Here is a 27,930-nt window from a genome sequence, read left to right as displayed (position 1 = left end):
GCAGAAAAAAAATTACAGAATAAACGTTTTTTATCACAGTCAACTACAATCTCACAGCTCTGCTGTGAGAATTACCTCCCTCAAAACAAGTTTTGAAGACCCCTGAGTTCTGTAGAGATGAACCGGATCATGCAGGAAATACAATGAGCTGCTGACTGAAATTTTTGATGCGTAGCAAAAGCGCCAAAAAAACGGCCCCACCCCCTCACACACAACAGTGAGAGAGATCAGAAACTGTCAGAAATTAGATCAAGCAACTGCCAAGTGGAAAAATAGTGCCCAAACATTTATTCACTCAGTACCTCAGAAAATGAAAACGATTTTACATTCCAGCAAAAACGTTTAACATAAATTAAGAGTTATTAAAAAGCCTGTTGCTAGTCCCTGCAAAATAGGCTAAAGTTTTATGTACACAGTGTAATTCTAGTGAAGTACCATTCCCCAGAATACTGAAGTGTAAAATATACATACATGACATTATATCGGTATGGCAGGATTTTCTCATCAATTCCATTGTCAGAAAATAAAAGCTGCTACATACCTCTTTGCAGATTAATCTGCCCGCTGTCCCCTGATCTGAAGTTTACCTCTCCTCAGATGGCCGAGAAACAGCAATATGATCTTAACTACTCCGGCTAAAATCATAGTAAAAACTCTGGTAGATTCTTCTTCAAACTCTGCCAGAGAGGTAATAACACACTCCGGTGCTATTATAAAATAATAAACTTTTGATTGAAGATATAAAACTAAGTATAATCACCATAGTCCTCTCACACATCCTATCTAGTCGTTGGGTGCAAGAGAATGACTGGGAGTGACGTAGAGGGGAGGAGCTATATGCAGCTCTGCTGGGTGAATCCTCTTGCACTTCCTGTTGGGGAGGAGTAATATCCCAGAAGTAATGATGACCCGTGGACTGATCACACTTAACAGAAGAAAATAACCTTTGGGTTAATTTAAGTGCATTTAAAATTAAAAAACAAAATGTCCTACCCATGCAATTCCTATAAAGAGCAAACTCAAAATTCAAGTGCAAATTCATGCTGCTGCTGCAACACATAACAAAACACCCCAATAAACACAATACCATTAGATGTGTCTCATAGGCGATACAGAATCCCCCTATATTCCATCACATGCACTATTACACTATTCTTATAAACAAAAAGCACTTAAAGGGATACTAATCCCAATCTTTTTCTTTTATGTTTCAGATAGAGCAAGCAACTTTCTAATTTACTCCTATTATCAAATTTTCTCAGTTCTCTTGCTATCTTTATTTGAAAAAGCAGGAATCTAAGCTAAGGAGCCGGCCCATTTTTGGTTCAGCACCCTGGATAGTGCTTGCTGATTGGTGGCTACATTTAGCCAACAATCAGCAAGCGCTGCCCAGGTGTTGAACCAAAAATGGGCCGGCTCCTAAACTTTACATTCTTGCTTTTGAAATAAAGATAGCAAGAGAACGAAGAAAAATTGATAATAGGAGTAATTTAGAAAGTTGCTTAAAATTTCATGCTCTATCTGAATCATAAAAGAAAAAAATTGGGGGTTAGTGTCCCTTTAATTGACTGACATATAATTTCTGTATAAAACATAAGCCTTAGGGAAGAATGGTGGGATACCCCGTCTGTTTGGAATTGAAGCAGTCAGCAGAGAATGGAAGGTTTGTCCGCCTGTAGCTCCTCTCTCGTGCTGAACCTCCACAAGCTGAGCCATATAGTCTATAGGAAAAACAGATTTATCAATATGCGAATAGAAAAATGACCTAAATTAAGACTTTGGACTATGTTCTTTTCAGTAATAAATATGGGTCCTTCCAAAAGGTATTAATGATTCAAATACACATCAAATATTAAAGGGATATAGCATTTTTCTTTCGTGATTCAGATAGAGCAGACAATTTTAAGCAACTTTCTAATTTACTCCTATTATCAATTTTTCTTCGTTCTATTGCTAGCTTTATTTTAAAAGTAGGAATGAAAGCATAGGAGCTGGCCCATCTTTGGTTCAGCACCTGGGTTGCGCTTGCTGATTGATGGCTTAATGTAGCCACCAATAAGCAAGTGCTGTCCAGGGTGCTAAACCTAAAATGGCCCGGCTCCTAAGCTTTACATTCCTGCTTTTAAAATAAAGATAGCAAGAGAACAAAGAAAATTTAATAATAGGAGTAAATTAGAACGTTGCTTAAAATTGCTGCTCTTTGATTCATGAAAGAAGAAAAAAACTGGGTTCAGAGTCCCTTTAATAGACCTGAAAATAAGCTCCATCCTCCTAGCGCCAGCACTTACTTTTATCCATGATGTTTTGTTCTAGTGACTGAGGCTCATGGGACACGGCTTGATCCAGGTACTGCAAAAGTTTGCTCATACTTGACACAGGGATCCCAAAAGACTGAACGAAGAGAAGCAGCTGCTGAGACTCCAGATCTTGCAGGGCTACAAAACACCATGAAGAATCCCTTTGCTTATTTTTCCTTTTTTAGACTTGGCGCATAAATGAGAAACTCCTGTAGATCCAATTAGCGGTACTTCTACTATGTGTTTAACAGTTTTGCGGTGGTTAAACCCATAGCATTAAAGGTTCGGTAGTTTTAAAATAACATGCTCTAAGAAATTAGAGCATGTAATTATTCGACTATGACGACCCTTTTAATTGACAAGCTCACCATATTTAAAGGGACACTAAGCAGTTGTAGATTGTAATTTATTTATTTTTATAGTAAAACAACTTTCGAATATATTTTCATCATTTATTTTGTCCCCTTTTCTTGTAGTTTAAATTTGAACATTCCACCGGGTTTCTAAAAAGTTATGGGTGCTGCCATGATCAAGCCTAGGTTTTTCCTCTTATTTTTCTGCTAAGGACAATTAGAAAAAGATACAAAACAGGTAATAAAAGAGAGTGTGCAAACAAGGCTGTGTGGAAACCCTGTTAGATAGTTACTTTTACAATCCTATATTCCACACAGACTTGTTTGTACACTCTCATGTTTTGCCTGTTTATATATTCTTTTAACAAGCATTAAAAAGGGTCTTTATACTTTTCTCATAGTCTCCAAAATCAATTACTACATCATGTTTGTAACCAGCGTGCCCTCAAGCAACATTCTGATGATAAATTTACATACTCTAAATTGTCACAGCATCTTAATATTAAATACCGATCAAAGTTAAAAACTTTGTGGAGATTCAGTTAGGGTCAGTGTTGCCAAAAAATGACATACTCTAACAAATCAGTGCATGTCCCTTTAAACTGCAGGATACCACCACCAAAAAGAGCAACATAATCTATTACATACCAGCATCAACTAAACGAGGGACTTCGGAGCGGATCATTCGCAGCTTTAGCCAATCAGGAAGTAGCAGTGCTTCCTCTGATGTATCTACTAAGAACGCTGTAGGAAGGGGTTTCTTTTCAGGAAACCATATATCCAACAAGGGAAAAAAGTCACTCTCCGCTGTCACAAAGAAATAGAAAAATGTAATTAAATAATAGATATAAAAAAATGTATCAGTGCACTTTATATATGACAACATTTTGATGTAACACGGCATTACAGTATTTAACTACCGTACATATTATGCAAACAATTAAAATATGTATCGGCACTGATCAGAAATCTTAACAGACAAAGAAACACTTAAATTGTAAACAGAATAAAGCAGATCTGTGCAAAGTCTTAAGCTCTGATGTAAATGAAAGTACCATTACATACCGTAGAATTGTATAATCAACAAATGCATGATAAAAAGACAATGCAAAAACAGTCTGAATTTCAAATGAGCAGTGGATTTTTTTCCCAACAAATTTCAAACATAGTTTACTTTTCCTTTCCTCTGCATCATGTGACAGCCATCAGCCAATCACAAAATGCAGATATTCTGCGAGTTCTTGCACATGCTCAGTGGGATTTGGTGTCTCAGAAAGTGTGCATATAAAAAGATTGTGCACATTATGATAATGGAGGGGGAATAGGAAAGTTTTTATAAAATTGAATGCTTTATCTGAATCATGAAAGTTGGTGTTCCTTTAACAGATGCAGGTGACTTCAGACATAAATTACTAAAGAGGTTCTTTAAAGTGCCATAAAACATGTTGAGATCTGTGCATATCCTTAAAGGGCTAATTAAAGGGACACTGAACACAATTTTTTTCTTTCGTGATTTAGATAGAGCATGCAATTTTAAACAACTTTCTAATTTACTCCTATTATCAAATTTTCTTCATTCTCTTGGTATCTTTATTTAAAAAGCAAGAATGTAAGTTTAGATGCCGGCCCATTTTTGGGGAACAACCTGGGTTGTCCTTGCTGATTTGACAGCACCAATAAACAAGTGTTGAACCAAAAATTTGCTCGCTCCTTAGCTTAGATGCCTCCTTTTTCAAATAAAGATAGCAAGAGAACAAAGAAAAATTGATAATAGAAGTAAATTAGAAAGTTGCCTAAAATTGCATGCTGTCTGAATCATGAAAGAAAAAAATTGGGTTCAGTGTCCCTTTAAGTAGAAAATAGTTTCCATGAAAAGATTCTACCAAATCAAAATGTAGATATAGATACAGCCATAAAAGGAATTGTAAGGGGGGAGTTAGAGCTGTACAATTCGGAAACTTAAAAGAAAGGGTTAATGGCGAGGCACTGCAGTATACATTTACAAGTAAAGTAATTAAAGAAAATATTATATTTTGTCTCTATCCCAACTTGTTTTATGTCCCTTTAATCACCATCAGCTTTCCAGTAGTCAAACCATCACTACTTACTGATTAAACCCACATCATTATAAACAGTAGGAACCCGACAAAATATTGAGTAGCCACTGGCACATTTTTTTTTTGTTACCAAGGAGACATTCTAGGAACCAGCAACCATCTGGTTTTGTCAAGCCCTGTTATACACAATGCAAGAAAGAAACAGATAATTGCAACTAACCTCGGGGAGGTCCCAGAGTGAGAAGGATGACCATGGCATGAACAACTAGAATGTGCATAGTGGCAGTTTCCCCGGTGGTCCATCTCAAGAATACTTGGTCTTGGGACTCCGACTACACGTTAAATGAAAAACGACAAATATTTAACGTTACCAAAAAGTAATTATATTGTTATATATAAAAAAGGGTGGAAGCAATATATAATTGAGAGCTAAATTACATACCCAGCTGTACACCTCGTCGCCCTCTTTGTTCTTCCGCATGCGCTGAACATAACAAGAGAAGATGCAAAGCAGCGCCGTGAGAACAGCGTCAGATTCTGCACTATATGAGAGCTTTGAGAAAAGGTGAGTCATGATCGTGGATCTCTCTACTATCAGACGGGCCACATCCTGCAGAATAGAAATGAAAATGCTTTTGTTTTATTAGAACTAATAGATGGCTTTTAGACGTAAAATTAGATAACTTAAAGGGACAGTAAACACCACTTTTCATATAATATGCACAGATACTGATATAAAAATCCAGTGTAAACCTTCAAAAAACCAACGGCTAGATTTAGAGTTGGGCAGTAGCTGTCAAAACCAGCGTTAGAGGCTCCTAACGCTGGTTTTTACCGCCCTCTGGTATTTGGAGTCAGTCAGGAAAGGGTCTAACGCTCACTTTGCAGCCGCGACTTTTCCATACCGCAGATCCCCCTACGCCATTTGCGTATCCTATCTTTTCAATGGGATCTTTCTAACGCCGGTATTTAGAGTCTTGGCTGAAGTGAGCGTTAGAAATCTAACGACAAAACTCCAGCCGCAGAAAAAAGTCAGTAGTTAAGAGCTTTCTGGGCTAACGCCGGTTTATAAAGCTCTTAACTACTGTGCTCTAAAGTACACTAACACCCATAAACTACCTATGTACCCCTAAACCGAGGTCCCCCCCACATCGCCGCCACTCTAATTAAATTTTTTAACCCCTAATCTGCCGTCCGCACGCCGCCGCAAGCTACGTTATACTTATGTACCCCTAATCTGCTGCCCCTAACACCGCCGACCCCTATATTATATTTATTAACCCCTAATCTGCCCCCCTCAACGTCGCCTCCACCTGCCTACACTTATTAACCCCTAATCTGCCGACCGGACCGCGCCGCTATTATAATAAAGTTATTAACCCCTAATCCGCCTCACTAACCCTATAATAAATAGTATTAACCCCTAATCTGCCCTCCCTAACATCGCCGACACCTAACTTCAAGCATTAACCCCTAATCTGCCGACCGGAGCTCACCGCTACTATAATAAATTTTTTAACCCCTAAAGCTAATTCTAACCCTAACACCCCCCCTAACTTAAATATAATTTAAATCTAACAAAATAAATTAACTATTATTAAATAAATTATTCCTATTTAAAGCTAAATACTTACTTGTAAAATAAACCCTAATATAGCTACAATATAAATTATAATTATATTGTAGCTATTTTAGGATTAATATTTATTTTACAGGCAACTTTGTAATTATTTTAACCAGGTACAATAGCTATTAAATAGTTAATAACTATTTAATAGCTACCTAGTTAAAATAATTACAAAATTACCTGTAAAATAAATCCTAACCTAAGTTACAATTAAACCTAACACTACACTATCAATAAATAAATTAAATAAAATACCTACAATTACCTACAATTAAACCTAACACTACACTATCAATAAATTAATTAAATACAATACCTACAAATAAATACATTTAAATAAACTAACTAAAGTACAAAAAATAAAAACGAACTAAGTTACAAAAAATTAAAAAATATTTACAAACATTAGAAAAATATTACAACAATGTTAAACTAATTACACCTACTCTAAGACCCTTAATAAAATAACAAAGCCCCCCAAAATAAAAAAATGCCCTACCCTATTCTAAATTAAAAAAGTTCAAAGCTCTTTTACCTTACCAGCCCTTAAAAGGACCTTTTGTGGGGCATGCCCCAAAGAATTCAGCTCTTTTGCCTGTAAAAGAAAAATACAGCCCCCCCAACATTACAACCCACCACCCACATACCCCTAATCTAACCCAAACCCCCCTTAAATAAACCTAACACTAAGCCCCTGAAGATCATCCTACCTTATCTTCACCACGCCGGGTTCACCGATCGATCCAGAAGAGCTCCTCCGATGTCTTGATCCAAGCGCAAGCGGGGGGCTGAAGAGGTCCATGATCCGACTGAAGTCTTCTATCAAGCGGCATCTTCAATCTTCTTTCTTCCGGATCCATGTTCATCCCGCCGACGCGGAACATCCATCATCACCGACGACTTCCCGACGAATGATGGTTCCTTTAAGGGACGTCATCCAAGATGGCGTCCCTCGAATTCCGATTGGCTGATAGGATTCTATCAGCCAATCGGAATTAAGGTAGGAAAATTCTGATTGGCTGATGGAATCAGCCAATCAGAATCAAGTTCAATCCGAATGGCTGATTCGATCAGCCAATCAGATTGAGCTCGCATTCTATTGGCTGATCTATTTGTGTTGTAGTCAATTAGGAAGTGTTTCCGCATAGGAAACAATGGGGCTGCGTTAGGAGCTGAACACTGCTTTTTTGCAGGTGTTAGGTTTTTTTTTCAGCTCAAACAGCCCCATTGTTTTCTATCAGTAATATTTGCTACTTTTTTACAACTGTATCATTTGCTTGGAGTTCGTGTGCATGATACATTATGTGAGCTTTTTTTTTTTGCATTTTTTACACAGTTTTACAAATTTACAGTTATACGAAATATATTTTTTAAAGCACTCAACAATAATATATAGCAATGTAAAATGTACAGCTCCTGCTTTGTATCATGCACCCTAACCTCAAGCACTTTATACAGTTGTCTCATTGTTTTGTACACACTGTTCCATTACAGTATATGAGAATACCTGGGCTCCAAGATGGCAGCCCCAGTACAAAGAGGCGGAGCTTCACCATCGGACAGCATTTCCAGGGTTAAAATAGCAACACGACTTTAAAGAGAGCTGCAGCAACAGGAGGGTAATAGCATAGTGAATAGTAACCACTCTAGGGTAGTTTTGCCCAGCAGTCTAATGGCCCTTTAAGCATGCACTTAAAGGGCCACTGTAAGTAAATATTTTCTATGCCTGTTACTAACTAACTACCCCAAATACGCTTTTTATCAATAGCATTTCATTAACATATCTCTACCGTATATCAGAAATCTTGTCTGTAAATTTAATTGTTTTCCAAACCCACTCCGTGGGTATCCTTTGCTCTGTACCAATCCGTTTACAATACCTAGGTTTCAAAATGGCGCTTTAAACACAAAGTTATTGGTTTAAGTATTTTGAACACACATCATTGGCGAATAAAAGATATAAGTTTTAGAACGTTATGAAACTTCGTTTTGGAGAAAATATAGGTCAGTAGGTTTTAATTAATGTTTATTAACTTTAATATGTTAGTTGTTTAGCTTAAAAATTATAACAGAAAGTAATCCTTTAATAGCCTCTCATTAAATAAATAAATAAAAAAAAGACATAAAACATATTTTATTGTTATTTTTAGATTTGTTGTGGCTGGAACAGCCAATAAGATGCCAAACTGCCCACCCCATAGAGGCTATGCAGAGCACACTCCTGCAGCTGTACTATATAGTGTAAGGCCATCGCTAATGAGCCAATCAAATGCTGTACCACTCGCCAACAAACCTAAGAAAAAAACAACTGAGAGGATATATAAATATGCTCCGGCTATGGTGCAAAAAAGTTACTTTTTGCTTTTAATGATTCCAGACAACACTGCTATCCTGTGATACAACTATTAACATACGGTGCAGTACTGCAGAATGTTTACGGCTGTTTAACCTTATGTATTGGTTTATTTCAGCACTGAATGAGCAGAAGACATCTTTTATTGATGGCTAATACTGAAGTATCCAATAAATAAACATTTATAAAGTTACTTGTATTTCAGACACGTTACAAGAGAAATGGAAGAGCTAAAGGTGAATACAAATACATTGCAACAAATAGAATAAAATATTACATTGGTTCTTACCAAAGCAAGATCATTGTGACGTGCCTGGTCTTCAACGGGAGCGTGCTGGGAAAGATACACCAGATAGGCACTAATTGTGTGAGGGTCAGTTTCCATGTGAACAGCCTTAGCAAAAACCAACAGAAAATCCAAATCAGCAACCAAAGCATTACAAATATAAACATAATCTGTAATTTCTCATTTACATCACAATATTTTTAAGGGACAGTCAACACCAAAATTGTTAATGTTTAAAAAGATAGATAACACCTTTACTACCCATTCCCCAGCTTTGTGCAACCAGCATTGTTAGATTAAAGGGATAGAAAAGTCAAACTTAAACTTGCATGATTCAGATAGATCAGGTCATTTTAAGACACTTTTAAATTCCCTTCTATTTTCAAATGTGCTTTGTTCTCTTAGTATCCCTTGTTAAAAATAGAATACGCACATATCATACACTGGTGGGAGCTGCTGCTAATTGGTGCCTGCACACGTTTGTCTCTTGTGATTGGCTAAATAGATATTTTCAGCTTCATGTCAGTAGTGCAATCCTGTCCCTTCAGCAATGGATAACAAGAGAATGAAGAAAATTTTATAATAGAATTAAATTGGAATGTTGTTTAAAATTGTATGTTCTATCTGAATCATAAAATAAAAGTTTGGGGATTACTATCCCTTTAATATACTTTATAACATTTAAACCTCTAAATATCTGCCTGTTTCTAAGCCACTACAGATAGCCTCTTATCACATACTTTTTATTTGCTTCTCACAACAGGAGACAGCTAGTTCATGTGGGCTATATAGATAACATTGTGCTCACGCCTGAGAAGTTATTTAAGATTTAGCACAAGACAGCACTAATTGGCTTTAATGCAAATCAATAGACAATAGATAAATAGCCATGTGATCAGGGAGTTATCAGAAGAGGCTTAGATACTAGGTAATCACAGAGGTAAAAAGTGTATTAATATAACTGTGTTGGTTCTGCAAAACTGGGGAATGGGTAATAAAGGGATTTTTTGGAGTGGACTGTCCCTATAAGGGAATAAAAACAGCATTGTACAATTTATATTAAAGGGACATGAAACCAAAAGCTTTTTATTTCATGATTCAGACAGAGCATACAATTTTAAAAAAGTTTCCCATTTTCTTCTATTAGCAAATTTGCTTTGTTCTTATGTTATTCTTTGTTGAAGAGATACCTAGGTTGGTAGCGGGCACACGTCTGCAGCACAACATGACAGGAAATAGTGCTACCATCTAGTGCTTCTGCTAATGTATAACATTGTTACAAAACTGCTGCCATATAGTGCTGAAGACACGTGCACACTCCTGATCTTACCTTCCTGCTTTTCAACAAAAGATAACAAGAAAACAAAGAAAATTTGATAATAGAAGTACATTGAAAGGTTATTTAAAATGGTATGTTCTATCTGAATCATAAAAGAAAAAAAAATGGGTTTTATGTCCCTTTAAACAACTTTCCAATTTACTTCCATTATCTAATTTGCTTTATTTTCTTGCTATGCTTTATTTAACAGCTTACCTAGGTAGGCTCAGGAGCAGCAGTGCACATATATGCCTCTTGTCATTGGCTCACTTGATGTGTGCAGTCCCACTCCTTCAACAAAAGATACTAAAAGAATAAAGCAAATTGGATAATAGAAGTAAATTGGAAAGCTGTTTAAAATTGTATTCTCTATGTAAAATATGAAAGAAAAATTTGGGGTCATAATCACTACCGATTCAGAGCAGTTTATTATAAAAGGTAATTACTGCACTTAAAGGATATCGTAGTACAATAATAAATACTGTAAGTAAACAATGCATTTTAACAAATTTGTGCCGCTATGGGTTTAACCCTTTTTTATTACCTTTCCTGAGCAAGATATCACCTGTTAGCCATTAAGTAGTGGCACCGACCACCAAATCACAAGAAGTAACCTTTTTATGTCTGTTTAAATACCTGTTGCAGAGCTACTGATGTAGTTCCTTTCACGCTATCAAACAGTGGAAGTCTCGGTAGATCTCTCAGCAACCATTGGTATCCCTGCATGAGTTCTGAGTCACCAGAGTCTTCATCCATGTTATGGTCTTTGTCTTCCCCATCTTGTAGCCCTCCCTCTGTGAGAACCATAGATAAACCCTAGCAAAATACAGGTCAACGTGTTAGTAGAAGATAAGAATTTGTTTAATAGGCAGGAGAATTTGTACAGATGTAGAAAAAAACTGTCACTAAAGGGTCATGATACTCAAAATCTTTCTCTGTTATAGCTAAAAGAAACTAAATGTATGACAATGCTTTGGTTTTTTTTTGTTTTTTAAATTGATGTTTCTGTGCTGAAAAATACAGTTTTTTCTCTATGGGAGTTGTCTTTCAGCCAATGACCATTAGAGTCTCAGGACTAAGTTCTACAAATCATGAACTTCCTGTTCATTTCACCAAAGATGTAAATATATATATATATATATATATATATATATATATATATATATATATATATATATATATATATATACACACACACATACATACATACACACACACACACACACACACACACACATATTCCCAAATTTGGAATTACAAAACCAAAACATCCTGAAATCAAAAATTTTTAATGAATACATTTTTTTTTTTTAAATGTATTAAAAAAAATAATATAAAACTACTTTTATATAAGCTGTATTATAACATGTAAACATAGGCTAAATATCATTATATTGTTGTTTACACTTTTTGTTCCATCCCCTCTCTAAACTGACCCTTTTTAAAGATGTAAATATTCCACAATACAAAGAATTAAAAAATCTATGTGTATATATGTGTGTATGTGTGTGTGTATGTGTATATGTGTGTGTGTATGTGTATATATGTGTGTATATGTGTGTGTGTATGTGTATATGTGTGTGTGTATGTGTATATATGTGTGTGTATGTGTATATATGTGTGTATATGTGTATATATGTGTGTATATGTGTGTGTGTATGTGTATATGTGTGTGTGTATGTGTATATATGTGTGTGTATGTGTATATATGTGTGTATGTGTATATATGTGTGTATATGTGTGTGTGTATGTGTATATGTGTGTGTGTATGTGTATATATGTGTGTATGTGTATATATGTGTGTATATGTGTGTGTGTATGTGTATATGTGTGTGTGTATGTGTATATATGTGTGTATGTGTATATATGTGTGTATGTGTATATATGTGTGTATGCGTATATATGTGTGTATGCGTATATATGTGTGTATGCGTATATATGTGTGTATGCGTATATATGTGTGTATGTGTATATATGTGTGTATGTGTATATATGTGTGTATGTGCATATATGTGTGTATGTGTGTATGTGTATATATGTATATATGTGTGTATGTGTATATATGTGTGTATGTGTATATATGTGTATATGTGTGTATGTGTATATATGTGTATGTGTATATATGTGTGTATGTGCATATATGTGTGTATGTGTGTATGTGTATATATGTATATATGTGTGTATGTGTATATATGTGTGTATGTGTATATATGTGTGTATGCGTATATATGTGTGTATGCGTATATATGTGTGTATGTGTATATATGTGTGTATGTGTATATATGTGTGTATGTGCATATATGTGTGTATGTGTGTATGTGTATATATGTATATATGTGTGTATGTGTATATATGTGTGTATGTGTATATATGTGTGTATGTGTATATGTGTGTATGTGTATATATGTGTATGTGTATATATGTGTGTATGCGTATATATGTGTGTATGCGTATATGTGTGTATGCGTATATATGTGTGTATGTGCATATATGTGTGTATGTGTATATGTGTATATATGTGTGTATGTGTATATATGTGTGTATGTGTATATATGTGTATATGTGTGTATGTGTATATATGTGTGTATGTCTATATATGTGTGTATGTGTATATATGTGTGTATGTGTATATGTGTATATATGTGTGTATGTGTATATATGTGTGTATGTGTGTATATGTGTGTATGTGTATATATGTGTGTATGTGTATATATGTGTGTATGTGTATATATGTGTGTATGTGTGTATATGTGTGTATGTGTATATATGTGTATATATGTGTGTATGTGTATATATGTGTGTATGTGTATATATGTGTGTATGTGTATATATGTGTGTATGTGTATATATGTGTGTATGTGTATATATATGTGTATGTGTATATATGTGTGTATGTGCATATATGTGTGTATGTGTGTATGTGTATATATGTATATATGTGTGTATGTGTATATATGTGTGTATGTGTATATATGTGTGTATGCGTATATATGTGTGTATGCGTATATATGTGTGTATGTGTATATATGTGTGTATGTGCATATATGTGTGTATGTGTGTATGTGTATATATGTATATATGTGTGTATGTGTATATATGTGTGTATGTGTATATATGTGTGTATGTGTATATGTGTGTATGTGTATATATGTGTATGTGTATATATGTGTGTATGCGTATATATGTGTGTATGCGTATATGTGTGTATGCGTATATATGTGTGTATGTGCATATATGTGTGTATGTGTATATGTGTATATATGTGTGTATGTGTATATATGTGTGTATGTGTATATATGTGTATATGTGTGTATGTGTATATATGTGTGTATGTGTATATATGTGTGTATGTGTATATATGTGTGTATGTGTATATGTGTATATATGTGTGTATGTGTATATATGTGTGTATGTGTGTATATGTGTGTATGTGTATATATGTGTGTATGTGTATATATGTGTGTATGTGTATATATGTGTGTATGTGTGTATATGTGTGTATGTGTATATATGTGTATATATGTGTGTATGTGTATATATGTGTGTATGTGTATATATGTGTGTATGTGTATATATGTGTGTATGTGTGTATGTGTATATATGTATATATGTGTGTATGTGTATATATGTGTGTATGTGTGTATGTGTATATATGTATATATGTGTGTATGTGTATATATGTGTGTATGTGTATATATGTGTGTATGTGTATATATGTGTATATGTGTGTATGTATATATGTGTGTATGTATATATGTGTGTATGCGTATATATGTGTGTATGCGTATATATGTGTGTATGCGTATATATGTGTGTATGTGTGTGTGTATGTGTATATGTGTGTGTGTATATATGTGTGTATATGTGTGTGTGTATGTGTATATGTGTGTGTGTATGTGTATATATGTGTGTATGTGTATATATGTGTGTATGTGTATATATGTGTGTATGTGTATATATGTGTGTATGTGTATATATGTGTGTATGTGTATATATGTGTGTATGTGTATATATGTATATATGTGTGTATGTGTATATATGTGTGTATGCGTATATATGTGTGTATGCGTATATATGTGTGTATGTGTATATATGTGTGTATGTGTGTATATGTGTGTATGTGTGTATGTGTATATATGTATATATGTGTGTATGTGTATATATGTGTATATACGTGTGTATGTGTATATATGTGTGTATGTGTATATATGTGTATATGTGTGTATGTGTATATATGTGTGTATGTGTATATATGTGTGTATGTGTGTATATGTGTGTATGTGTGTATATGTGTGTATGTATATATGTGTGTATGCGTATATATGTGTGTATGCGTATATATGTGTGTATGCGTATATATGTGTGTATGCGTATATATGTGTGTATGCGTATATATGTGTGTATGCGTATATATGTGTGTATGCGTATATATGTGTGTATGTGTATATATGTGTGTATGCGTATATGTGTGTATGCGTATATATGTGTGTATGTGTATATGTGTGTATGTGTATATATGTGTGTATGTGTATATATGTATATATGTGTGTATGTGTATATATGTGTATATGTGTGTATGTGTATATGTGTGTATGTGTATATATGTGTGTATGTGTATATATGTGTGTATGTGTATATATGTGTGTATGTGTATATATGTGTATGCGTATATATGTGTGTATGCGTATATATGTGTGTATGCGTATATATGTGTGTATGTGTATATATGTGTGTATGTGTATATGTGTGTATGTGTGTATGTGTATATATGTGTGTATGTGTATATATGTGTATATGTGTGTATGTGTATATGTGTGTATGTGTATATGTGTGTATGTGTATATATGTGTGTATGTGTATATGTGTATATGTGTGTATGTGTATATATGTGTATATGTGTGTATGTGTATATATGTGTGTATGTGTATATATGTGTGTATGCGTATATATGTGTGTATGCGTATATGTGTGTATGTGTATATATGTGTGTATGTGTATATATGTGTATGCGTATATATGTGTGTATGCGTATATGTGTGTATGCGTATATATGTGTGTATGTGTATATATGTGTGTATGTGTATATATGTGTGTATGTGTATATATGTGTATATGTGTGTATGTGTATATGTGTGTATGTGTATATATGTGTGTATGTGTATATGTGTATATATGTGTGTATGTGTATATGTGTGTATGTGTATATGTGTGTATGTGTATATGTGTGTATGTGTGTATGTGTATATATGTGTGTATGTGTATATATGTGTGTATGTGTATATATGTGTATATGTGTGTATGTGTATATGTGTGTATGTGTATATATGTGTGTATGTGTATATGTGTATATGTGTGTATGTGTATATATGTGTATATGTGTGTATGTGTATATATGTGTGTATGTGTATATATGTGTATATGTGTGTATGTATATATGTGTGTATGCGTATATATGTGTGTATGCGTATATGTGTGTATGCGTATATATGTGTGTATGCGTATATATGTGTGTATGTGTATATATGTGTGTATGCGTATATATGTGTGTATGTGTATATATGTGTGTATGTGTATATATGTGTGTATGCGTATATATGTGTGTATGTGTATATGTGTATATGTGTGTATGTGTATATATGTGTATATGTGTGTATGTGTATATATGTGTGTATGTGTATATATGTGTATATGTGTGTATGTATATATGTGTGTATGCGTATATATGTGTGTATGCGTATATATGTGTGTATGTGTATATATGTGTGTATGCGTATATATGTGTGTATGCGTATATATGTGTGTATGCGTATATATGTGTGTATGCGTATATATGTGTGTATGCGTATATATGTGTGTATGCGTATATATGTGTGTATGCGTATATATGTGTGTATGCGTATATATGTGTGTATGCGTATATATGTGTGTATGCGTATATATGTGTGTATGCGTATATATGTGTGTATGCGTATATATGTGTGTATGCGTATATATGTGTGTATGTGTGTATGTGTATATATGTATATATGTGTGTATGTGTATATATGTGTATATACGTGTGTATGTGTATATATGTGTGTATGTGTATATATGTATATATGTGTGTATGTGCATATATGTGTGTATGTGTGTATGTGTATATATGTATATATGTGTGTATGTGTATATATGTGTATATACGTGTGTATGTGTATATATATGTGTGTATGTGTGTCCTATATTATATAACAGTTACATTTCAAGACAGCAAAGTGCATCTCTCTCAGACAAAGGATGAAGATACACTGTGCTGTCTCTAAACGTCTTGTTCTAATAAAAGGTTGATGATAGCTAATGTCCAGTGAGAGCTTATTGTGGATGCATATAGCATGGCTACAGCACACTAGGAGGTGGCGATATTATATTTACCTGCTGCTTATTCATATACTTGGTAGAATTAATATCATTTTATTTTACCTTCATAGCCAGCACACGTGATGCAACCTGGGATGAGCTGAGTCGCCGAAGGAAGTAATCAAGTACTTCACAAGTTGTTTGCTCATCTGCCTTTGGGCCAAGCAGCAAATCTTGTAGTCTGCCAAGAAGTTGCCTCTGTTTTTGCTGCCGCTAAACAAACAACATACATTTCATCTTATTTCCTATTTTACAGGGTTAAATAAAAAGATGTTTACTGTAACAATGGTATTCTATTTTGCTTGAGAGAATGCAATGATATTTAAAAAGGGACTGCCCCCTTATCTCAGTGCTTTTGACAGACATGCAGTTTAGCCAATCAATGCAGACTCCTAAATAACTCCATGGGAGTGAGCACAATGTTATCTAATATGACACACATGAACTAGTACTGTCTGTGAAAAAAATGTCAAAATGCTCTGAGCTAAGAGGCGGGTTTCAAGGGTTTAGAAATCAGTTTGAGCCTAACCAGGTTTAGCTTTTCAAAAATACCACCAAGAGAACAAAGCAAATGTAATGATAAAAGTCAATTGGAAAGTTGTTTAAAATTGCATGTCCTATCTGGATCATGAAAGTTTAATTTGAACTAGACTGTCCATTTAAAGGGACAGTGTAAAGTAAAACTGGGTTCACCATAATGGGCCAGATTACAAGTGGGGCCCTAAATTTCGCTTTTGCAAAAGTGATATTAGTGCTCCACTTAATAATTCCAGTGCACGCTAATGTGCACTGCTATTACAAATTGACAGCAATGCGAACGCGAATGAGAGCCTCATTCTCATGCTGTGACGACACACGGCATGAGAACCTTGCGAAGCAAATGGGGTACGTCACGCCGCGATGGCAGCAAATGTTAAATCTATATGATTATACATATACACATATTAACACAAATATATACAGTATGTATATATTCATATTTATATACACAGAACACACAATTCCCATAGACTGCAATGTAAAACCACCCCCCCCCCCGCTTTTAACCCCTTAAAACTGCCTAGTGCAGTTGTTTATTATTAAAAATAATTGCTACATTTTTTTGTCTCTAATAAAAACCTATAACACCCTCTAATTTTGAAGGCATTTGGAGCACTTATAGTAAATGAACCAGAAATGTAAACTTTGGTTCATTTTCTGAGAGCTAATTGCTACCGCGAGCACTTGTTATGGCTGGTTATTTATTGAGCGCCCGCAAACAGGAAAATTTGCCCGTTTGCGGGCATGCGATAAATTAGCGCCCACTTATAATCTAGCCCAATGTGTTTCCAATAACTTGTTATACCAGCTGCATAGTGTATGAGAGATTGTTCCTTTAGGTTTATTTTTGTATATGAAGTTTGTACTAATTTAAATAGGCTGAGCTTATAGGGAAAGCAGACCTGTATATTATCTCTCAAATTTACAAAATGTCCCCCAAAGATCAATACTTAGGGTCTTTTAATAAAAAGTCACTAGCATGAAAAGAAATCATGTCAAATCTTTGGGGGCTTAGAAAGCATTATATTGCAATTTATGTGACTCTCCTTTACACCCAGCATACTGTATACCTAGATGAACAACTCTCAACATAAAATGTGCTTAACATTTTGTTTTTAGGGAGCTCACACTAGTCAGAAGATCTATTAGATCCTCTTGCTACAGCAGAGAGCTTTAGTTAATCAGGCCCTTAGAGAGAACAATGGAAAAATTAACATTTTAGTACCTCTCTGTCACACCTCCCACTGGGTGTATGACTTCATCTAAACCTTCTTGTTTGAAACAGGATACAACAGGCAAAAACGTAAATTATGCTTACCTGATAATTTCATTTTCTTCTGATGGAAAGAGTCCACAGCTGCATTCATTACTTTTGAGAAATAAGAACCTGGCCACCAGGAGGAGGCAAAGACAACCAAGCCAAAGGTTTAAATACTCCTCCCACTCCCCTCATCCCCCAGTCATTCTGCCGAGGAACAAGGAACTGTAGAAGAAATATCAGGGTGAAAAGGTGCCAGAAAAAAAAAAAGGACGCCCCACAGAAAATTACGGATGGGGTGCTATGAACTCTTTCCATCAGAAAAGGAAATTATCAGGTAAGCATAATTTATGTTTTTCTTCTTAAATGGAAAGAGTCAACAGCAGCATTCATTACTTTTGGGAAATCAATACCCAAGCTTAAGAGGAAACAATGCCACAACGGGAGGGTACATAGGCGGCCCAAACTAAGGGAACCAGACCCGAACCACAACCCAACAAAAAAATCCCGCTTCATCGAAGCCAAGAAAAACTTTAAGAAAAATTGGAAGAAAAAGCCCCGTTGACACTGACTCGCAGTCAATCCAGAGCCAAACAACAGACTGCAAACTGACTCAACCGAGCCATCAGACCTCCAAGAGATACCGTCGCCCCGACAAACAGTCCCTCCAACCACCCAAACCCCCAGGGGCAAGGCATGGAAACCGAAGAAACCAAAAGGTTCCTAATACGACAGAAAACACCTCAAGTGTGAGAAAAACCCAGCTCACGGAGACCAAAATGGATCCAAACCGAGAATAAGGCCACGCCATATGAAGCTAAAAACCAGAATAATCGGACACGGAGACAGAAAAACATCTCCCCAACATCCTGCAAGCAAGGACGAAACAGAAGACGCAAAGGCCTCCTTGCGCCCGCCCATAGAATACCAAAGTATTCAGTCATGAAAATGTGTAATAGACACAGGGCAAAACCTCAGGATCAGAACACTGAGTCCATAACAAGACGACCCCAAAGAGCTTGCAAGGAATTAAGAAGCAGTCCACAGTAAGTGGACGTATAAAAACAGTCACTCAACAGAGGACACTCTCTCAGCAACCTAAGCCGCCTGACCTACACTCAGGCCCCTACAAGAAGAACACAAGCCTCCATCGAGGCCTCCCGAGAAGGAAAGTATACCCTCAGAATCCGAAGGTAGAGAAAACCATCTCCTGTGTAAGAACAAGGAGAAAGAGAAAACCTCTCCCTGCAAACAGAGCTAACAAGCTTCCACAGACAAGAGATACCGCAATCCCTAGAACGCTCGGACAGTCTGACCTGCAGACCCATATCCAGCTGAACCAACCCAGCCACAAAGATCCAGTACAGGAACAAAAAGAATCCAGAAACTGATACAGGAACGAGTGAAGAGATGGAAGAACCATCCCACCAGAGTACAAGGACAACCTGACTCTGACCAAAGATAGGCCATAAACTGATAAGAATCTATCAAAACAAGGCCCACACTCTGCTTAGAACCGGGAAGGCCCCAGGCGGACCACCACCACCCTATGCCTCCCGACCTAAAAAGGTCCTAAATAAAAAAGGACCTTATCTCCAAAGGAAGGAGAATAGTCCCTATGACAAGGGAAGAACCGGAAGAATGTCCCGAAGCTCCTGAAACCACTGTCTAAGTGGGTATAAAAACTCCAAACATAGGCACAGCCAACCCCAATTACCTGCAGAGCAGAAAATCCACTGGTACACTGGCAACCGACCAGGGAAATGCAACCCCAAGGAGCAACAGAAATTGGAAACCCAACGCCAGCAGCTGGGTAGAAACCCACACTAAAAAGGTGCAAGCCACCCAGGAACCTCTAGATGACATGGGATACTTCAGTAAGGAGTAATAAATATTCTGAAATCAGGCCAAACCTGACCCAGTCAGGTAAATAGAGCAAGGACACAGCCCAAGTTCTACCAGGAACACCCCGACCAATCCTGAGATCCAAGAATTCAAAACAGGATTAGAAAAAGGAACAAAACCCCAGAAGCAGAGCCTCAGAGGAAAAATAGGTCCGGGCATTTAGGTCCGAGCTTCTAGTAGTTCAGGCAATCTTACCCTAGAACTAAACAACCCAACTGGCCAAAAGCCAGACAAAGGGGAAATGGACACATATCCAGCAAATTCGGATAGCGAGAAACTAGAAGGCCCCGACCAAAGGAAGGGATCATCCCTAATCAAAGTCCAATGCTTCATGGAGCTGGGCCAGAAGTCGAATGAAGGGACCTCTCAGCCATAGGACAACAGAAGGGAACCTCGAAGTCCACAAAACCCTACTAGCGGGGCTAGACTCTCCAAAACCTACACACAGGCAGATGGGACAGAGAAGAGGAAGGTGCTACACCTTCCCAGCTCCGGGTAACCCCAAGCTAGAAAAAGTCTCCACAGGGATCAAACATCATCCGAGATGCAGATCCCCAAAAGGGTATCTGACTTACCTGGAGAAAAAGAAAGGAAACCTAAAGGTCTCATCACTCAGACAGACCAAACAGTCCAAGAGTAACAGCTGCATCTAGAACACTAGAACAGCAGACACACACCATTCAAGGTGTCCAGAGCTGCAACAAGTAATAAAGAAAACCCCACCGCATGCTTAACAGCTATCCATAAGCTGTAGGATTGAGTCTATCAGGACCATCCAGATGCCTAAAACTGAAGGCAAACCACTCAATGAAGTATAGGGTCAATATGGACTACTCCGTAAAAACAAAAACGGCACCTGACACCACCAATGGCTGGGGCACTCACCACTTCCTCTGACCAGACCAGTAAATCTCAGTCGCCACACGATCGGGAATGCGGAAATGGGAACAGAGCGTAACCACGCCCGAACACAAGGTGAACTGTATAGTCCAAAAAGTGTGTACAGCCAAACAGGCCGCATCACTACAAAAGGCCTCAAAGTTCCAACCACGAGCCCATAACCTCACACACATGCAGGTTGAATCACATAACAAACATGATTATAAACCCCCCTGTCCCATAACCCCCCTAAGGAGATATTAACCCTTGATTCAAAGATCAAACAGAGACTCACTGAGACCCTTTGCTAAAGGTTAAACCCGCTAGTTGGCTCCTCACGGGAAACATCACAGCACAGTACATTGCATAAAATGAAACGATCTTACCGGAATCAACGCAGTGGAACAGGAACATGGCCTTTCAAGTGTGACGAATAGTAGCATCGCCTCCGTCATGGACTTCAGAGAAGAAAGCAGGCAGCGAAGCAAAGTTCTACAACGCAGATTGCTTGAGGAGCTGTTAATCTGAGTCGGGATGGTTTCGCAGAAAGAAACTTCCTGCATCTCCAGACTCTAAATTTCATCCAAGCCCTCACTGAGAGGCTAACTGAACTACTTAAAACTCCAGTCCCATGCCCAAGAGTACTACCCTCCATAAGAGACAAAAATAAAAATTAAAAATTCTGACACGTCTCTGCCAACCTCCTGGGAAGAAAGGCAAAGAATGACTGGGGGATGAGGGGAGTGGGAGGAGTATTTAAGCCTTTGGCTGGGGTGTCTTTGCCTCTTCCTGGTGGCCAGGTTCTTATTTCCCAAAAGTAATGAATGCTGCTGTGGACTCAGCTATTTCAAAATTACAAAATAAAGGTTAAGAGGCTATTTGTAAACAATTTAATACACACCAACAGGTGAAAATAGATCACTGGAACACATTAAAGGAGAGAGAAAAATTACAGTAAATTTTCAATTTAAAAAAAAAAAACACAATATACAAGAATCCAGGATTTTCTTAACCCACCTGTTGTTTCTTGGCTCGTTGCTCCTTGCTTTCATTTTCCACATCATCTTCACCAGTAGCTGATTCATCAGCAGCATCGTGCAGCAGGAACTCACACAGGCACTGCACTGGCAGCACATCCAGTGAGCCCTCGCTAGACTGGACTAGATCTGCCAGCCACGGCATCGATTGTGAAGATGCCTGAGGAAGCAGGATAATAAAGTAAGAATCCATATGCTTCTGGGCATCATGGTACAGCACCTACTGTATGTATATATATATATGACACTATAGACTAACTTTAAGGGACATGAAATCCAATTTTTTTTTCTTTCACGATTCAGATAGAGAATACAATTTAAAAAAAAAAATTTCAATCGACTTCTATTATCAAATTTGATTTGTTCTCATGTTATTCTTTGTTGAAGAGATATCTAGATAGGTAGCGTGCACATGTCTGGGGCACTACATGACAGGAAATGGTGCTGCTATATAGTGTTCTTGCTAATGTATAACATTGCTGCAGACATGTGCACACTCCTGAGATTAGCTTCCTGCTTTTCAACAAGGGATAACAAGAAAACAAATAACATTTCATAATAGAAGTAAATTGGAAAGTTGTTTAAAATTTTCCTTATATATAAGCCTCCTCTTTAATCCCAAACCCCAGTATGGTTACTAGTAGTAATATATTCAGGGTTTGATAGGCAGTTTAGGGAATATGTCTTTCATTCAGAGTGGTATTTTTACGCTGCTACTGCTGGCTTGTGGCAGTAGCACTAACTACTACTTTAATTTTATTTAAGATTAATCTGCTGTCAAGCTGCTCCTCTGTTGATGATGTTCCCAATACGACACATTCTTAATATCCCCCATAAAGAAAATCAGATGAAACAAAATATGTTTTTTTGTAAGAAATTATTAATCCAAAAAAATTTTTTTGTCTCTGCACTTGTCTAACCCAATACCCTTGTCTTTCTCTAAAAAATGCTTGCCGGAGGATACTAATTTTTCTTGATGGATCCTACATTTTTAAATAAAAGTACTGACTCCTGTTTTAAAGCTAACTGGCAGATAGTGAGCTACTCTAGTAGACAAGTGCATTTTTTATTCAGTAGAAGTTTTATTTTCCAACAAATGGCACTTTGAACTAATAAACTAATTAAAGGGCTAGTAAACACTTTGTTATTCTGTGTGGACACAGAATAACATATCAGCCAAGTTTTAAAGTTTCTAAAACAAATTAACATTCTTTTTACTGCAATTATATTTCAATAGCCAAAATCCACCCTTTATTTGCCTCATTTGGAGGAGCCAATCTGGGCTTTAATTCACAGACAACAAGGCTAACCACTGTCAGAGTTAGTATAAAGTGCATTATTTTCAATTGTTATCTGATAAAGCCAATAGGTAAAACATATGTAGCATGGTTATCCTTGAGAAGTCAGCAAGGTGCATTTCAAGATCAGAGAATTAGAAATCTCTCAATTTTCTGAGCTAAATTACATGAAAAGGGGCAAAATATATTGAAAAGTTGTTTCATTATGTATAAACATGTTAAGGTGTTTACAATCCCTTTAATAAATCCTCAAAAAAATTGTTGATTTGTCTGTTCATTTGTTACAGAGATAATAATATAGATTTTTAATTTGATTGTCTGTTTAACCAATTAACAAACTATTTTTTGTTAATTTGCTGATTCATTAAAGGGACACTGAACCCAATTTTTTTCTTTCACGATTCAGATAGAGTGTGCAATTTTAAGCAACTTTCTAATTTACTTCTATTATCAATTTTTCTTCGTTCTCTTGCTATCTTTATTTGAAAAAGAAGGCATCTCAGCTAAGGAGCCAGCAAATTTTTGGTTCAGAACCATGGACAGCACTTTTTTATGGGTGCTATCCAATCAGCAAGGACAACCCAGGTTGTTCACCAAAAATGAGCCGGCATCTAAACTTACATTCTTGCTTTTAAACAAACATACCAAGAGAATGAAGAAAATTTGATAATAGGAGTAAATTAGAAAGTTGCTTAAAATTGCATGCTCTATCTGAATCACAAAATATTTTTTTGGGGTTCAGTTTCCCTTTAATTAGCTCAAAGTGCCATTCATTATTTGTTTACAAACAAAAATCCCAGAATAATGAAAACATGCACATGTGCAGTGTCTAGTCTTGATGGTGACAACATTTTATTTAAGGTCTCTACGGATTCAGACATGCTCAAAGCATTCGAGAAGAACTGACCTGTCTCTGAATGATGTTGAGAAGGAAGTCAGGATTGCGGCTGCGACATAAGAGGTGACCAAGACGTAATGATTGGTTCAGAGTTTTCACCTGTTCTATTGCATGAGGTGGTGGGCGACGAGGAGGGCCCCTGGGGAAGGTTAAGAAACGTGCAATCAGACATAATGGGTTGAGTACAAAAACAAATGGTGTTCAGTACTGCAACAATTTGCAACTATATGATGCAAGTTTATGATATACACCACGCAAGTAAAATCAAGTCACGTTGCAATATGGTAGCGGAACAAAGAGAAAGTCATTCGACGAGCAAATCACATTCTGAACCTACTGTGGGTCCAAGCTAGTAAGCTGGGATAGTAGCAAGCTGTTGCTTTCATTTATAGTTTGCTTGGTCGATGCCGCTGCAAGATGACTTTCAAACGCTAGAATTTCCTGCTTCTCACGCTGAGAGATTTGAAGTTCCCGATTAATTATTTCTGTTCTTGTCTCTTCATCAGTTACAGTGCACGGAGGAAAGGAATAATTGCTAGAAGACACACAAAAAAAAAAAAGACACTTTGTTGAAGGCAAAAATGCTCATTAACCACAGTAGGTTCTTTAAAAGAACTATTAAATACAAAAGAATTGCAAAATCAACAAATTCATAATAAACGACAATACAATAACACTTGCTCTTTGAGTTTCGAATGAACAGTATATTTTTTTCTGACAAATGTCATATCTCTTCCATTTCACTGCCCCTGTATCATGTGACAGCCTTCAGCCAACCACAGACTCATATACACGATTACATATTTTTATTTTGAGTTGGTGCCTCCAAAACTGAGCATATAAAGAGACTGTGCACAATTTGATAAAATAAGTAAATTAGAACATGCAATTAAAAAATACAATCTTTTCCATCTGAATCATGAAAGAAAAATGTTGACTCTAGTGTCCCTTTAACTATTTGGGAACATATATAGTTTTAAGGGGACAATGACATTGTATGTTATATATAAACAGCACGTTAGTGTTTCTCAATTCTAGTCTTCAAGGAACCCTAACAGGCCATAATTAAAGGGACATGAAATCCAATTTTTTTTCTTTCAGGATTCAGACAGAACACACCGTTTTAAAAAACTTTCCAATTTACTTCTATTATCAAATCTGCTTCATTCCCTTTATATCCTTTGCTGAAGGAGCAGCAATGAACTACTGTAAGCTAGCTGAACACATCTAATTAGCCAATCACAAGAGACAAATGTTCCACACAGCCATTGGCTGCACACTCTAATGACCTATTTATAGCTGTTCCTAATTGGCCACAGCAGAGAAAGTAACTTAAGTTACAACATGGCAGCTCCCATTGTTTTATAAACACTAAGGGATCAATTAATCAAAGCGTCAATCTCAGTGCATTCGCCAGCGTCAATACGCTCGCCAGACATCGCTGCAGCGGATCTGAATACGATCCCCTTATTTATAAAAAAAAAGCAGTCAAAAACACGCGCGTCAAGTACGGTGCGAAGAGCATCGGACTGGTGATAACTAACAGTAATCAATGTCACGGTTATTCGGGTTTTTCCCAACTTTATTTACACCATTTCATTACTGTCCATGAACAAACACATTTCTCTAAAGCTAATCTTTTATTTTTCAACTGTTAATGTCTAAAAAAAACATAAATTATGCTTACCTGATAATTTAATTTTCTTCTTAAGGGAAGAGTTCACAGCTGCATTCATTACTTTTGGGAATTAATAACCTGGACACCAGGAGGAGGCAAAGACACCCCAGCCAAAGGCTTAAATACCTCCCCCACTTCCCTCAGTCATTCTGCCAAGGGAACAAGGAACAGTAGGAGAAATATCAGGGTGAAAAAAAGGTGCCAGAAGAACAAAAATTACAGCTGCCTCAAAGATAAAAACACGGGCGGGAGCTGTGGACTCTTCCTTTCAGAAGAAAATTAAATTATCAGGTAAGCATAATTTATGTTTTTCTTCTTAAAAGGGAAGAGTCCACAGCTGCATTCATTACTTTTGGGAAAACAATACCCAAGCTAGAGGACACTGAATGCAAAAAACGGGGGGGGCGGTACAAAAGGCGGCCCCCCTTCGAGAGGCACCACAGCCTAAATTACTCAACACCTCACATTTTAAGTACAAGCGACACGGGAGAAAAACTCGTCCCAGGTAACTGCACATTAGTCACACCACCGGTAAGCCGAACCAGATACCACTCAGACCTAGAGTCCGTCAGGTCCAACCACCCCCGAGGCGTCTGCCCCACGGGACACGACTCCCAAGAATGTACCCGGCCAACATAAGGACCGCATCAGCCCCCCAAAAGGAAAGAAGAGCACAGGAAAATCCAAAGAAACTTTTCCCAATCAACCGCTAGAACAACCCATGGTTGTCCTACAAGGCAACGCCCAGGGAGACAAACTCCATAGATCATACGACCCAAAAAGAAAGGGTCCATACACAGGGAACAGGTCCTCAAAAAGACTTGAGGAAACCCTCACGTCCCCAATTTCATACCATACCTCAAGGTACTCTAGGAAACTTATGAGTCCCCCGATGCCGCATAACATATCTAGAGTCGGAGGCTAGATAGACGGAGACAGCGGAAACAGGAAAAATATCCCAGCAGCTAGAACAGAGCTCTCCCAGAGAACTCAAACTGCCCGAACAGGAACTCTCACAGCCCAGCCTCCCAAAGGAAGGCTGAGTCTATTGTCAACGCAAACCCCGAAAGGCGCATCAAGCTTGTTAGCATCCAGACAAAAGCACTGAGCTGTAACTGGATACACCATCACTGAGCAAAACGCTACAGATGGTTGCAACTGCAAACCTCCAAGGGCAGCAGCCTACCAAATAGCGCTCTAAGAAGTGTCCCCTCCCGGCACCAGACGCCAGTGAAAAGAGGGAGGTCATCCAAAGTCCCCCCTCAAGGAGAGACAACAGCAGAAAGCGGTCAACACTGCATAGAGTAACCGTTCTCCAACCTTCCGTCCAGGATAACAGTTCTAGCCCAAAGACTTCAAAAGACAAGAGTCCCAGACCACAGAAAAGGAAGAGGATCAATGAGGAACAACTTCCCCTGTCAAACCGCTGTAACAACAGCATGCTCCAGAGAATCAGGAAAGCAAAGTGTTCGGGTACGAGACCCCCTACACGCAGTCAAGGGCAAAAAGTGCACACTTCCCAAGGGAAGATATCCCCTAAAACCTCAATATCCCTATATTGGATACACGTAGGAGAAGCCCCCACGAGAGCCACCTAGAGCCTCCTGCTACAGGAACGGGGAAACCTGACACTACATCACAGTTCCCCTCCCAGGAAACTGAACGCATGAAGGGAAAACCCCTGCAAGGCAGGACCAAGGATCCCCCGGACTCCACAAATACTAAAGTAACTTCAAACCCAGGAACCCAACCC

General features: G+C 37.1%; 1 protein-coding gene across 2 annotated transcripts in view; it reads right to left on the bottom strand.

Moving 5' to 3' along the window:
• INTS1 (integrator complex subunit 1) overlaps positions 1–27,930 on the bottom strand; it is a 190,185-nt gene that overhangs the window by 116,375 nt on the left and 45,880 nt on the right. For both annotated transcript variants that reach the window (XM_053694669.1, XM_053694668.1), the window contains 11 exons: positions 24,837–25,034; positions 24,509–24,638; positions 22,284–22,463; positions 16,748–16,897; positions 10,928–11,107; positions 8,977–9,081; positions 5,150–5,317; positions 4,928–5,039; positions 3,299–3,457; positions 2,289–2,435; positions 1,623–1,721 (listed from right to left, as the gene is read on the bottom strand). In XM_053694669.1, the coding sequence (XP_053550644.1) occupies positions 1,623–1,721; positions 2,289–2,435; positions 3,299–3,457; positions 4,928–5,039; positions 5,150–5,317; positions 8,977–9,081; positions 10,928–11,107; positions 16,748–16,897; positions 22,284–22,463; positions 24,509–24,638; positions 24,837–25,034 (1,628 nt within the window). The remainder of the gene's footprint in view (positions 1–1,622; positions 1,722–2,288; positions 2,436–3,298; positions 3,458–4,927; positions 5,040–5,149; positions 5,318–8,976; positions 9,082–10,927; positions 11,108–16,747; positions 16,898–22,283; positions 22,464–24,508; positions 24,639–24,836; positions 25,035–27,930) is intronic.

Source organism: Bombina bombina, chromosome 11 (assembly GCF_027579735.1).
Source record: "Bombina bombina isolate aBomBom1 chromosome 11, aBomBom1.pri, whole genome shotgun sequence".
Lineage (NCBI taxonomy): Eukaryota > Metazoa > Chordata > Amphibia > Anura > Bombinatoridae > Bombina > Bombina bombina.
This window is presented reverse-complemented; position numbering and strand designations above follow the sequence as displayed.